Source organism: Colossoma macropomum, unplaced genomic scaffold (genome assembly GCF_904425465.1).
Source record: "Colossoma macropomum unplaced genomic scaffold, Colossoma_macropomum, whole genome shotgun sequence".
NCBI classification, from domain to species: domain Eukaryota; kingdom Metazoa; phylum Chordata; class Actinopteri; order Characiformes; family Serrasalmidae; genus Colossoma; species Colossoma macropomum.
In genome coordinates this window covers 21,483,125-21,498,023 of record NW_023494800.1, presented here as the reverse complement: position 1 = coordinate 21,498,023, position 14,899 = coordinate 21,483,125, and the positions used below count along the sequence as shown (strand labels likewise).

Sequence of the window (14,899 nt, the reverse complement as noted above, 5' to 3'; positions counted from 1 at the left end):
AAACCTTCTTACAAGTTTCAGTCTTGACAGGAATCTGTGAGAAGTTTAATATTGGATACAAGGGTCTATACTATGGAAGCCTGTTTCCACCATTGGAAAAATATATAATCATTTAGTAAGTCATAATAATAAGAAGGTTTTCCATAAGTATGACTCAATATCTCATAATTTTGACATAGAATTTTAGGATTAGACTTGCTATCTCATAATAATGAGATTCTATCTCATAATTATGACTTAGTATCTCATAATAATGACTTACTATGTCATAATTATGGCTTAGCATCTCATAATTATGATTTACTTTGACCTTCTTATTACTTTCTTATAATTATGAGATCATAAGTAATTATTTGGAGGTATTATGAGAATTATGAGATACTAAGCCATAATTATAAGATTCTTTGCCATAATTATGTGATACTAAGTCATATCTATGAGAAAGATTCATTATTATGAGATAGCAAATCATAATTATAATAATAATCAAATTCTATGCCATAAATATGAGATACTAAGTCATATTTATGGAAAGCTTACTCATTACTATCACTTACTAAACAGCTATGTATTTTTACATAGCATTTACATGGCAGAAATGGCCTTCCACACAATACTGACTACAGGACACTGAGCCTGTACAACAAGCTGTACATCACCATTAGGTTGCTGTCAAAGGAACCAGTCCATAGGTCCACAGGATATTTGATGTTATAGGCTGCCGTCTGTGCTCTTAAAAACATCTAACAGTGCAATTTGTACAGCAGTTCTGTTATGTGTAGTTGCTAAGATTAACTAAAGTTACAGCACAATATGTATCCTTGAAATTATAAGGCAGTTTTACATAACCATGAAGAGCCTTTTAAAGGCTAATTTTTCATAATTTCTGCATAATTAAATGCTTAAGATGTGAACAAAGTGTTCAGTGATTTGCCGTGAAATCCTCTGTTCTAGAAAAATTTACAGAGTCAGAATTGTTCACAGTGGTGGTGATAGGAACCAGACGTCCACCTCTAAAAGAATGTAGAATGCAGGAAGTTATTACATGAAATGGTTTTGAATACACTGCCTGATGTCTGAGACATTGTTTTATGATAGTTTTGTGATAATGTATTTGAATCCATTTATTTAAATCTAATAATGGCAGAGGGATACATGAAGAGTGTTCTAAGACGAAATAGTTCTCTAAAAAAAACATGGTTTCCTATCACCACCACTGTAAAGATAGAGTATCTACAATGAAGCATCTCACACCAAACCACTCTGAATGACTTTGTTTATATCTCTTATCTTATAAATTTGAAAAATCGGTGGAATTCCCCTTTAAGAAGCAAGAGGCCTGGCATCAACTAGTGAAAAAGACACGCACTGCCATCTAGTGTTAGTTCAATGTATTACAACATTTTGATTACAAGTAAGCAAGCAGGTACCTAAGCAAGAGGCTCATGATTACATGTTGCCTAATTCAGCGTAAAATACAGGTTCTCACTCACTCAGAACCTCCTCTTATTCAAAAAAGCAAGAGTGAAACAGTACTAACCTCTATTGTGGAAACAGATTAATCAGACCTTATATAATATTAGCTTGTCATTATTTTGAGTCAGTCAGTGCAAAGACTAATTAAACTATTTACTAAGTCAATACACCAGATACAATTTTGGTTATATACCCCTTATATATTACTAAGGAACATACAGTGCAGAAAGGAGTCTGACCAAGAAAAGGCTAATTATGTTACACAAGTTTATTTTATAACCGAAAAGGAAGGCCTCACTGTCATTTACAACTAAGTGGTAGTACTGATATATAATTTGTAAGGCTTTAAAAGAAGGGTTTGGACAAATGTTGACCATCTCAATTACAGATTGCACAAAAACTAATATTTGAAGTGACAATTGCTGTTACAACAGTAGCAATGTTTGTAAATGGAAACACTACTAATGGGTGCCAGATTTTTTCTAAGCTCTTCATACCTGTAATTTTTAAAAACTATAAAATGCTATATAATGACCATAAAACAAATGTAAATAATTTTTGACACCCCCTTCTGTCCCCTGGCCATAAAAAACACCTACAAATTTCTCTGTCACCATCTGAGTTGTATTTCACAAAGCAGGATTTCTCAGTTAGCCAGATAATTTAAGTCAAGCTTGTCCAACAAAACAAGGGTTAAGGGATGTTCCTACTAGACAATCCTTATTGTTAGCTTAGATCAGTGGTATTAAACTTTGGTCCTGGAGGCCTGGTGTCCAGCACAGTTTGGTGATTCCTTTACTCAAAAACACCAAACCTGGCAGTTAACAGATGACTAGAATCAGGTGTTTGTGCAAGGAAATTACCAAATTGTGCGAAACACTGGCTCTCCAGTACCAGATAATTTAAGCCGAAAATCAGAACTGTCCAATGTAACTCATGGGAACATCTCATATACAGCCATATATGGACATACATTATAAAGGGAGAGGCAAGAGGTACATTTAAAAAAAATGTTTACATATATTTTACATACATGCATGTAGGTATCAAACAATAGATGTAATATTGCATTATATATGGATCATACATATACATCTGATCGATGGGTGAATACATATATGCACAATACATAGATCATACATGTATGTCCAATACATGATTGAATATATATATATATATATATATATATATATATATATATATATATATATATAACTGTATATATATATACAGTTATAATTGTTACTATTATCTGCTTGCTTTTGAATACTAAATTATTTAAAAGTGCTAGGAGCAATATTTCATTTATTTCATGTTATGATTTTATTGCATAGCTTACAACGTGCACGTTTTTAGACTTTAGTCATGGCATCAGAGAAGATGCATGTTACATACAGGGGAATACGTATAGGCTAATACATGGCACATGTTTTAAATCTATATATTCCATATGTCAGATTTCCATATGGAAGCGCTAAGGAACATTCTTACAGGATAATCCTCACTTCGGGTTTAAGTTTTCCAGTTAAATGAGTAATCCTGTTTCAGATGCGCGTCAGGATTTTTCAGCGAGGCCGGTGATTTAAGTCTGAAAGCATCGACTACGTGACTATCAGGGATGGTTTTATTGGACAGTCCTGACTTCTGGCTTAAATTATCCAGCTAAGTAAAGAAATCCTGCTTTATGAAACACCTTGCAGGATTTCTCAGTTATTACAGGTGGTTTGAGTCCAAAATCAGGATTGTACAGACGGGCTAAGGAATACTCTTAGTTGAGGGTCTTCACTTTTGGTTTAAATGATCCAGTTTAGTGACTAATCGTGCTTTGTTAAACCTATAGCTCCACACACTGACCCATTTCACTGCTCCTCTTCTCGTTACACTGCTGGCGTAAACACGGTGGAGGCGTCGCGCGACAGTGCGGACCAATCACGGCGCTCCTTCTCGGGAGACAGCCAATAGCGACACGCGTTGTTCTCGTGGACCGAAAAATCTCCGAGCCGCCATGATGCTTGTTTGCTTTGGGTGAGAAAGAGCAGCGGATACAAAGTGGAGCAGAAACAAAGGAGACGCGCACTCAGCTTCGTCAACTGGTAATGCGCTTACAGGTAAACGGAGCAGACGCCGAGAACACCATCCACTTGGTTTTGCTATGAGGAAAACGCCTTGTTCATTTTAATACAAACGGATTTTGATGAGCGCAGCTCGTCTTTAGTTTGTAAAATACAAAAATCGCACGTTAGCCAGTGAGCTAGGTAGCGGCTAAGTGGCTAACTCACCAAATCTTAACAATGGGATCTTGGCTGGTCAATATAAGCTCAACGAGTGCTCGGTGTGTTTGTCAGGAGGCCTGTTCTTTTGTGTGTTCGCTTAAAACGCTTTAGTTTATGTCCGGTCTCGACCTCATAATATTCACCAGTAGCGGTAGCGGTAGAACCAGGGTTCATTATTATGTAAGTTGATTGCTGTGGTCTGTTAGTGCGCCGCTGAGCTAACTAGGCTAGCGATTTGTATTTATTTATACACCTAGCCAGCTAGCTAGCCTCACTGAATAACTAACGATGCCCGAAAAGCTAACGCTAACAGCGCTCAGCTCCGAGTCGCTTGTGCCAGTCTTTATGTGCTTGCTAGCTAACGTTACTTCACGGCTGGCACCTCGAAATCATTCCACAATGTGTTTTTCATTAGGTATTCACGTATTACCCCATTCATTTATATAAAAACCATTAAACAGTAAATAGTTAGTTGAGAAACAAACTTGAGGTAAGTTAATGAAGCTCCCCGCGCTTATGTTTTTTTCCTAGTAGTTTAACTAATTGTTTGGGATGCTATCTCTTGGCTGAACATTAACTCGTTAATTGTATGTTTTTCGTTCCAAAAATTAGTCATACTGTGGAGTAAGTTAGCTACAAGTTATCCTCCTGGCTAGTAAAGTGACTTTGTTGTAACTTACACGCTGTCTTATAATTTACATTTGATTATTTGTGTGTGAGGCAGTTTAGCTGGCTAGTTGTACGTGGTAGCTAAGTGCTGTACACACGAGGTATTGGTGTTGTGATTAGCTTGGTAACTTAAGAGGTAGCTGTAGCTGATGATAAATATTGGTAAATTGTTTAAAAGCAACTTGAGTTTGGCCTGCTGTCTAACTGTGGCTCTGTTAATTATGTTTGACTTTTGTAAATTTGTGGTGTGAGCCACTTTGTAGGAACTTCATGGATCAGAATCATGGTCTTCCCTGCAGCATAGTGAACACCACCTAATTTGTTAGCCTAGTTGTGAGCATGTCCCTCCATCTGTTCAAACCTGAGAGCAAATGGACGTTTTCAATCACAGGAATATCCCATTGAAAATTAATCAGCCTAATGGGGAAATTATCCTCAACTATTGATCTTTTAAATGGCTACCACATGTTTTCTGTATCCTGATCTACATTCATGGTTCTAGTGCTTCTCAAAAGCTAGAGTTTGAACTGCATATGCTTTTTAAGGAGCACAAGCTACGTAGCTTAGCTTAGATTGTGTGTATACAATTTGTTTCTAGGTCTCTTACCTAAGAGCCTCCTGAACTTGATCTGTGCATTTCAGAAGTATTGTAAGGCTTTTATTTCACAATGGTGGATTACCTGCTGTTATTGCTCTCTGCTGCTTTTAAACTGTGCTCTCCGCTGTTTTTGTCCAGCAAGGCATGAAGAATAGCTCTCATTTACAGCATTTTGAGTAGACTGGTGGAAATAACTATTTCACTTATTTCAGTATTACAGGGATGCCCAAGGAAAAATATGATCCGCCTGACCCAAGGCGGATGTACACAATAATGTCGAGCGAGGAGGCAGCCAGCGGGAAGAAGTCATACTGGGCCGAGCTGGAGATCAGTGGTAATGTTGGTGTTTTAGCTAGAAGATGTTTTGTGTAGAGCTTTTTAGTTTTTATAGCTTATAACAGCTTGTTTCCACTTTGGGTCCACATTATGACTTAAGCTCATTTTTTTTTAGTTAGTTGCACTCAAAGCAGATGTTTGCTTCTGATTTAGTTGACCAAGTTAAGAAGATTTGAGGTTGAAATTTTGCAACTCGTTATTTAATGTGTCCTTAAATGTAAGTCTCATTGTTTTTATTTTGTATTTAGGGAAAGTAAGGAGTCTGAGCACGGCGTTGTGGTCTCTCACACACCTGACTGCTCTGCACATCAGTGATAACTCCCTCTCGCGCATCCCGCCTGACATTGCCAAACTACACAATCTGGTGTACCTGGACCTCTCGTCCAACAAGATCAGGAGCCTGCCCGCCGAGCTAGGCAACATGGTATCTCTCAGGTCAGCATCTGGTGACTTTTTTTTTTTTTGGTTATTTTTGCACAAGACAAGAAATCTAATAGTAAATCTCAAGAGCATTAAGTGTATCTCTGAAATGTTGGCTGTTAGCTCTGCAGATGAGCTCTCCTGCTAGCTGAGGTTATTAACTCCAGTGTACACATGATATGAGTCATTCTGGATAGCCCCAGAACCTTGCTAATTAGTTTCCCTTTTGTTTGGAGGGGATGTTAATGACCCCCCCTGTGCTCACTTATATCAGTGTTGTTCTCATGTGTGTCTGCCATAGGGCTTTACTTAGATGGATCAATTCCATTAATGTCACCGGTTGTAATATATATCCACCTCTCTGCTGCTTGATTACTGCTGCACTGGCTGGTTATAAATCATTTTCTGCAAGGAATTGAAAAGGCACAGTGCACTGTTCCAGGCAGCCTGGATCAAGTCCAGTGTTACAAGTCTGTTGTACTACACCATTTATACCGGCGATATATTTTTTAAATATATATATTAATAATAAATGTAAAAGTATTGTCAACTTTGCGTCACTAATTTATTTTATTCTATTAAGTTTGTATGCATAAGTGTATCAGAGATACATGCTGGAGGGTAAATTTCAATTTTCAGTTATCTGCTGTTGTACCTAATTTTAATGTGTGTGTGTGTGTGTGTGTGTGTGTGTGTGCGCGGTGTTTTTCCTTGCTTTCAGGGAACTGCTTTTAAATAACAACCAGTTGCGAGTTCTACCTTTTGAGCTTGGAAAACTGTTTCAGTTACAAACACTGGGTTTGAAAGGTATGTCTGATTGTCTGCTGTTAAGTAACTGGATTGAACCTCTTCACTGCTTCTGTTTTTAATATGGATGTGTGTATTAATAATCTTTAGCAAATTAATTTATTATCTGTAGTCATGATCTTCTTGTCAGTGTTTGTCTGGGCATGAGGTTCTTTTAAGTAAAATGGAAATTTCTGCTTTTCTTGTACAGGAAACCCACTTGCACAAGACATCATGAACCTCTACCAGGAACCCGATGGGACGCGCCGACTCCTAAACTACCTGCTGGACAATCTTGCAGGCACTAAGCGCGGTATGCTTGCATTTTTGTTTGCTGTGTTCTGGAGCAGGCCTCTTGCAGAGCCTGGCTTTTCTTTGTAGGAAAACTTGGTTTTAGCAAGCACAAATTTCTTTCAGTGAGATGAGTCAATTTGTTGTACTCCATGACTTTTTGCCACATTCCTGCAGTCTTTTCTGAATTGCTATGGGGGTAATTACAATGTGCGCAAGTGGTGATGTAGTGGGAAGTGTGCGTGTGTGTGTTTCCGTTTTTATTGAATCTTTTGTTCTATTGTGATGTGTGTGTGTGTGTGTGTGTGTGTGTGTGTGTGTGTGTGTGTGATGGTGTTCCACCTCTGCTTTAGTCTCCACAGAACAGCCCCCTCCTCGCTCCTGGGTACCTCTGCAGGAGCCTGACAGGACACGACCATCAGGTGAGAAATTCACACAATCACAGGATGACTGTATGTGGCTAACAATAGGGATTTCAGGCTTCTGAAAGTAGCTTAGTGGTTTTGTAGTTCTTTAGAATTTAGGATCACTTGAGTTGTGTGGTTTTTTTTGGTTTTTTGAATTCAAGGCCCTGCCTTTGGCTTATACCATTCTTCTGTTTCTCTGCCTGTACCAGCCCTTTTCTCAGTGATGTGCTACAATGTGCTGTGTGATAAGTATGCCACGCGCCAGCTCTATGGCTACTGCCCCTCCTGGGCCCTCAACTGGGACTACAGGAAAAAGTCCATCATGCAAGAGATCCTCACCTGCAGTGCAGACATCATCAGCCTACAGGTCTGACCATGACACACAACATTGCTGTCAAAAAAAAAGAAAAGAAAACGGGTATCTCCGTTTTTTTTTTGTTTTTTTTTTGTTTTGTTTTTTCTTTTTCTTTTCATGTGCATCATTTGAGCTCAGCAGCTGTCCTTTTACATTGTGTGAACATTTCACAATGAATAACAATAGCAATGTTCCAAAATCGCAAGGGATCTAAACTTTTTATATTAACTTGCATTAAAAGTAAAGAACAAAATCATTTTGGAGATACTTGCGTTTCTTTGGACATTGATGATATACTCCTTACTCATATGTAGGCGGTTTACTTCTGAAAAAGGAAAGAAACCAGTAGATGGGTGAGAAGTTGATGTTTCAGTTGTCTGGCAAAGAGTCGCCACTATTTGCTTTTGAAAGCTTTTGTTGTTTTTGAATGTCTTTGCCCAGTTTAGATACACCTGAAGTGTGCTAGTTATTGTGAAAGTTTAAAATAATTTTGTGGGAACAGTAATTCCACCACTAAAAACCTCACATGGTAACAAGTAGAGCTAGTTCCTCTTAGTGATTTATCGCTAATACCTATGAAATCGATAGGTGGAATTTATTGTCCTCCCCCTTCCTTTTTGTACACTTGAGCGCTCTGCCCTCCAATTCATTATCTGAAACTCCAGCTATCTAACTAACAGTTAGCCATGCATTGTAATCTCACTAGCACAAAGGTCAAATTGCAGCAGAAATTGTATTTTCATTCTTATATACTGAACTCTCTGGCAATAAACAAGTCTGTGTTAATGCTTGGTATCTGCATATAGGAGTGTTACCATACACGCTTGCGCTACATCCTCCCAGAGTTTGAAGGTGCTAAACTGTTTTTCTTTTTCCTGAACTATGTAGCTTATCAACGTAATTTGAAGCAAATATCTGAAGATTTTGGTGACACTTGTGTTTATTAGCACCGTTAGCCTGGCAGCTCTAGTTGTGAACTTGGACAACCAAATATGTCATTGATCTACTGCATGTGAGAAGTAGAAAATCTTGTATGGTGTGTTTTTTCTGAACTATTTAACAAACAATGTGATTGCAGAAGATTTGCGTGCATCTGTCCAAAGTTATCATGTTTAACTAATGTGACTCAAGACCCAGATGCAAGGAAAGGGAATTAAGCCATTCTGGAAAAATCAGGAGCACTACAGAGCTTATCAAGGCTCTACTGTGTGTTTGTGGTTGAGTTTGAGCCTCTGATTGAGCTCAGAACTTCTAGCAAACAGAAAACTGCAGGAGCAGCCATGAGCTCTGAAGTGAAAATCAGTGTTAATGTGTTTGTTTTAAAAAAAACTCAACCTGAGACATTTCATAATAATTTTTAATAATAATTAATAATAATTTTATTTATATAGCACTTTTCATGCCGGTGGCAGCTCAAAGTGTTTTACAGACAGGTGATAAAACCTAGTTATAGAGAAGATCATTAGTACTAAATTAGAATCAGAAGAAAATGAAGAAGATTAAATTACAAGATAAACACCACGAGACATTGAGTTTTAGTTAAATGCTAATTTAAAGAGAGACGTTTTTTAGGTGCTTCTTAAAAGTGAGCACTGAGCTTGACTGTCTAATAAAAGATGGAATTGAGTTCCACAGCTTAGTCGCATAATAACTGAAAGAGGCCTCTCCATGTTTTGTGTATTTTACAGAGGGTATCTGTAGAAGGCCACTATTTGCAGATCTTAGATTGCGTGCCAGAACATAGACAGACACTCTGTGATGTAAGCAGGTGCCAGGTTGTTTTGAGCTTTAAAGACTAGTAGCAGAACCTTGAAATCTATCCTGATACAGGCAGCCAGTGCAGGTCTTTCAAAACGGGAGTGATGTGATCTCTTTTTTGTTTTTGTTAGGATGCGCGCTGCTGCCTTTTCTTACAAGTTGTAAGGGATGTGTAGTTTTCTTAGGAAGTCCAGCAAGAAGAGCATTACAGTAATCAAGCCTACAAATGCATGAACAAGTTTCTCTGCGTCGCTCTGAGATAGAAAAGGCCGAACTTTAGCGATATTTCTTAAATGATAAAAAGCTACTTTAGTGACCGTGTTTACATGTGGGGTAAAACAGAGCTCCGAGTCTAAGATCACACCCCAGTTTCGTACTTCAGGTTTGGTAGATGAAGCTAAAGTTTCTCAATCATTTTTCTCTGAGTTTCTGTACCAACAATCAGTAATTCAGTTTTTTCATGATTTAATTGTAGAAAATTTTGCGACATCCACTGAGAAATATCTGACACACAGCTGGTTAGTCTGTCTACAGAGTCTTGATCTTCAGAAGGAATAGAAATGTATAACTGGGTGTCATCAGCATAGCTATGAAAATTTATGCTATGTTTCCTAATAACCTCAACTAGAGGTAGCAAGTACAAAGAGAAAAGCAAAGGCCCTAAGACTGAACCTTGGGGGACTCCGCAAGAAACGGCAAATCGTTTTGATGAATGATTTCCAAGTGAAACCATGAACTCCCTATTACTTAAATATGATTTAAACCTTTCTAAAACTGTGCCTGAGAGGCCGACCCAGTATTCAAGACGCTGGGGTAAAATCTTGTGGTCAACAGTATCAAAGGCTGCACTTAGATCTAATAAAACCAAAATAGAAGGCTTTTGTGCATCAGCGCTGAGCCTGAGGTCATTCATAACGCGAATCAATGCTGTCAATGCTTCTTACCCCCCACTTTGTGTCAGAACTGTTTGTGTGAACTCCTTTTGTTCTAGATATATTTGTCACTGTAATTCACTAGTAGTTTATAATAATACATTGGTATTTATAGATTAAATTTGTTCCAATTTAAGAGATGTTTTGGAGTTGCTTCTCATCGCACTTGAAGTAACAAGCTTCTTGTCTGTGCTCTCTGAGCAGGAAGTGGAGACGGAGCAGTACTACAACTTCTTCCTGGTAGAGTTGAAGGAGCATGGTTATGAGGGTTTCTTCAGCCCCAAGTCTCGTGCCAGGACCATGTCTGAGTCCGACCGAAAACATGTGGACGGCTGCGCCATATTCTACAAGACTGAGAAGTGAGTGCCGTAGATATCACTATGGTCCTGCTTTTCTGGTCTCACTAAAAATGCAAGAGCTATCATCTCTTCTAATTACTAACTTGGAAGCAAAATTCACTGTCTGCTTCTCTGACTAAACTCTGTATGCATATGCTTCGGACACAGATTCAGCTTGGTGCAGAAACACACAGTGGAGTTTAACCAGCTGGCCATGGCTAACTCGGAGGGTTCGGAGGTTATGTTGAACAGGGTGATGACCAAGGACAACATTGGGGTCGCCGTGCTCCTAGAGCTACGCAAAGAGATGATGGAGCAATCTGGTCTGACTCTAATTCATTCTGTCTTCTTCTCTGTGTTTGTCTCTCTTCTTACATTGTTTTAATAGTATTTTGTACAAAAAATAATGCTTGTTTGTTGGTATATTTTAGCAGGGAAACCCTTGCATGGAATGGAGAAGCAGCTGCTGCTGGTGGCAAATGCCCACATGCACTGGGACCCTGAATACTCAGATGTAAAGCTGGTCCAGACCATGATGTTTCTCTCAGAGGTGAAGAACATTGTGGACAAGGCCACACGCAGCCTCAAGCTCTCTTCTGTGTCGGGAGAGACCAATGCCATCCCGCTCGTCCTGTGTGCTGACCTCAACTCACTGCCTGACTCAGGTAGGTCGTGCGTGTGCTTGGTTGTTTGTTTGTTTTAATTTATGGATAATGTTAAGGCAAATTTGACAATTGTAAAGGCATTCGTCTGTAAAACTGTGTGTAGGTGTCGTGGAATACCTGAGCACAGGTGGTGTGGACAGCACGCATAAGGACTTCAAGGAGCTGCGCTACATCGACTGCCTGACCAACTTTAACTGTAACGGCAAAAACGGCACATCTAGCACGAGGATCACACACGGCTTCAAGCTAAAGAGTGCCTACGAGAATGGCCTGATGCCTTATACCAACTACACCTTTGATTTCAAGGTATCACTTACACATTATTTATCTAACTTATTCACACACATCCCTTATCTATGGGAAATCCAAAAGGCATATTCCTCTGATTTTTCAAAATTTCTGCATAATTCTGTCACTGAGATGTAAAACAGTCATTCAGAGTGGTTTGAAGTGTGATGTTTTTTTGTAGTAAAATGTATTTACAGTGGTGGATTGTCTACATTGCATATAGATATTTTTTGCTTTCTAAAATGATCAGTGAATCTACATGTATTGAGTTTTTATATTTGACATTGACAAAGGTAAAATAGTGGTAAATGTGGGTTCTTTAAACAAAACAGCAACAATTAAGTAGTACATTCTTTTGGTACTGTTTTGTCTTGATCTATATTTTCTGCCATGAATTATTAAAAAAAAGTTTTAGACCAAAAGCTTAAACTTGCTGTTGAGCCAAATGTTTAAAGGGGCTGTATTCTGCTGTTATGGATTCATGAGACCAGTTACGTTTTCTTTTTCCATCTGTTTTCCCGCTAAATCAGAGCCAGGAAATACTGAAGGAAACTACACAAACGAGTGACTAACTGCTCACAGACTAATAGCTACATACACACACTACAAAACATGTTTATCTCCCTCTGACATTCCAACATCAATCAGTCGACTTTGCTTTTGCTTGAGTTGGCTAGCAGTAGCTTAGCTAGGAAGCTACAGCTGCAAACACCACAGAACATCAATAATAATAATAATAATACATTATACTTATAGCGCTTTTCAAGAACTCAAAGACGCTTACAGGTTTTTGAAATACAGAACAGTAAAGACAGACAAACAGGTTTCATTTAAGCTTTTTGTCCTTTCAACACCAGCCACTCAACTTCGCTTCCTCAGATTTTAGTTATTGGCTATCATCTCAACTTGCATCAGTAAAGCTTTTGTAAGTCAGAATCAAACCTGTTCTGTGGGGAGCAGAGCTGGCAGCATACTAGCTAAGCTCATGTTAATGAAATACACCAATCTTTGGCTAAACAGGGGAGTGTATGACAAAGCTTTGATGTTTATTGAATAGTGGATTTTAAATTGTGAAGTGCTGTAATTTATCTATTAATTTATGAGAACTGAGCTTGTTTAGTTTATGCTGTCGCACAATACCGACATGAACATAGCTACGTTGTTATGTCATCTCATCAAACGGTTCCGTGGCCCTGGGCGTGGCCAGCTAACTGGCCTGAAAAAAACGTGCTGAGCCTGGTTTTCAAGGGTTCCATGTTGAGCCATGTCCTTGTGGAAAAGTCACTGGAACGGTTACTCTCCATGCTCAGAACTGTTTGGCCCTGCAGTGGAAAAGAGGCGAGAGTTTTAGGCATCAGGCAGCATATTTAGAACTATTTTTAGTAGCATTGACTGTTTCAGATGTCTGGTTTTTATCACCACTTTTGTGAACAGCTCTGACTAATTTTTTTCTAGCATGGCATATTTCACATCAAACCACTGTGAATGACTGTTTACATCTTAACAATCAAAATATGCAGAAATTGAGATCAGAGGAATCCCCCTTTTAGGGGTGCATGATATTGAATTTATATCAGTATAGACAGGTAATTTGTTTAAAAAAAAAAAAAGACAAGTTTAGATTTGACATATTTGAGAATGCATCACTTATGTAGAAGAGCAGAATGTCCAGGCAACACTGCATTTTATTTATTTTATTGCTTTTATAAATTTATGAATGCAAGTGTTTTCTCTAATGCAAATCAATGCATACCAAGCTTGGATGATATCTAAAAAGAAAAAAAGCCTGGTATTTTCTATTTAAAAAAAATTGCGATTATCAGTAATATTGCATGAGCTGAGAGGTGACAACAGAGCTAAATGCTCATTGGCTAGAAGCTTAGCTGTCAACCATGTTGACATTTTGTTTAATACAGCACGTAAGCCCCTAAAATGTGTAGCTTGATTTTCACGACTGTGAATGTCACATTTGTATTTTTCAAAGAAATGTTATCTAGTATGTGAACGCCACAAACTGTCAGCTTGACGACCCTATTCTCAGTTCCTTCTCCAACTGGCTTTTCCAACTGCCAAGGCAAGGCGCAGTTAATTCTGCACAAGCCCAGTGGTTCCTAGTCCTGTTCCTTGAGTAGCACTCCCCAGCAGTACTTTCCTGTGCTGACAAAGCCACTACAACTGAGCAAGGATGTCTTATTAGAGCAGGAAAATGCCAACATATTCAGGGCAGGATACTCCAGGAACAGGGTTGGGAACCACAGATTTTTGAAAAGTAGATGCCTCTGAAGCAGATGTGGATTCTTTTAGTATGGTGCCATTGTTGATGAGAATATATTGTTCACACTTTAATACTCTGACAAACTTTGTCAGCCTTTGTCCCTGTGTGAATTGTTTGCTTTGCTTTCCTCTGCAGGGCATCATTGACTACATCTTCTACTCTCAGCCCCTGCTTAACGTGCTGGGGGTGCTGGGCCCACTGGACCCCCACTGGCTTCACGAGAACAATATCACCGGCTGCCCCCATCCCCACATCCCCTCCGACCACTTCTCCCTGTTTGCACAACTAGAGCTGGTCCTGCCCTACCCGCCCGCAGTCAACGGCATCCACGTGCCTGGCCGCAGGTAGTTCTCCGAGCCAGCAGGGGGAGCTCCCATCCACGCCTCGCCTCGCCTGCTCTCTGCTCAGGGAGAGAGGGGCAAAGCTCGTTGTGTATAAATCAGAATCCGATAGGAGGAGCTGGGTAATGGCTAAACTTTTATTCCCAATGGATTTTAACTGAAGCAGATGCTTATTGTCAGTCTTATGAGTACCACCTCCCCTTCTCTATTAGTTGTTTCTTGATTTTGATTTATGTATTTTTTTTTGTTTGTTTTTTTTTCCCTTTTCCCCCCCTCTGGGCACAAGTTTAACGTTACCTACATTTTTCACACTGTATCCCAACCCCAGATTATCCTGAGTATTTCTTGTAAATTTTACCTGAAGACAGTGGTCAACGCTTTTATATAAAATATGGCAATACCTTTTCAAACACATGCAGGGAGTCCAGATTAAGCAAGTACATCATCAGATTTCTATTTTGGACCATGCCACTTTTTTTCTGATGCCAGTTCAGAGCAAGCAGCTAAATTAGACAGGAACCGTTAACCACACCAGCTTTTCAGAGATGATCGCATAGTCTGTTCTCCCATAATGCCCTTCTGACCTAAAGGGCTTCTTCGGTGTGTACAGAGTGTGAGAGCAGGTCACACTCTCACCTTTACACTCCACATGGTGCTGAGGTGTCTTCTAATATAGCCCCTGCCCTCCTGC

At 39.1% G+C, this 14,899-nt stretch overlaps 1 protein-coding gene across 2 annotated transcripts; it reads left to right on the top strand.

Annotated features, from left to right (window-relative positions):
- Positions 1-3,479: 3,479 nt before the first annotated feature.
- cnot6a (CCR4-NOT transcription complex, subunit 6a) lies at positions 3,480-14,462 on the top strand. Of its 2 annotated transcripts, none has more exons than XM_036588785.1 (12): positions 3,480-3,584; positions 5,229-5,350; positions 5,601-5,787; positions 6,494-6,579; positions 6,770-6,871; positions 7,203-7,271; positions 7,466-7,623; positions 10,506-10,660; positions 10,808-10,962; positions 11,074-11,304; positions 11,408-11,610; positions 14,003-14,462. In XM_036588785.1, exons 2-12 carry the CDS (start codon positions 5,239-5,241, stop codon positions 14,213-14,215), a joined length of 1,671 nt encoding a protein of 556 aa, XP_036444678.1. In that variant the 5' UTR covers positions 3,480-3,584; positions 5,229-5,238; the 3' UTR covers positions 14,216-14,462. The 2 variants fall into 2 exon arrangements, with proteins under 2 accessions (XP_036444678.1, XP_036444677.1); XM_036588784.1 differs by having other exon boundaries at positions 11,071-11,304.
- The last annotated feature ends 437 nt before the right edge of the window (positions 14,463-14,899 follow it).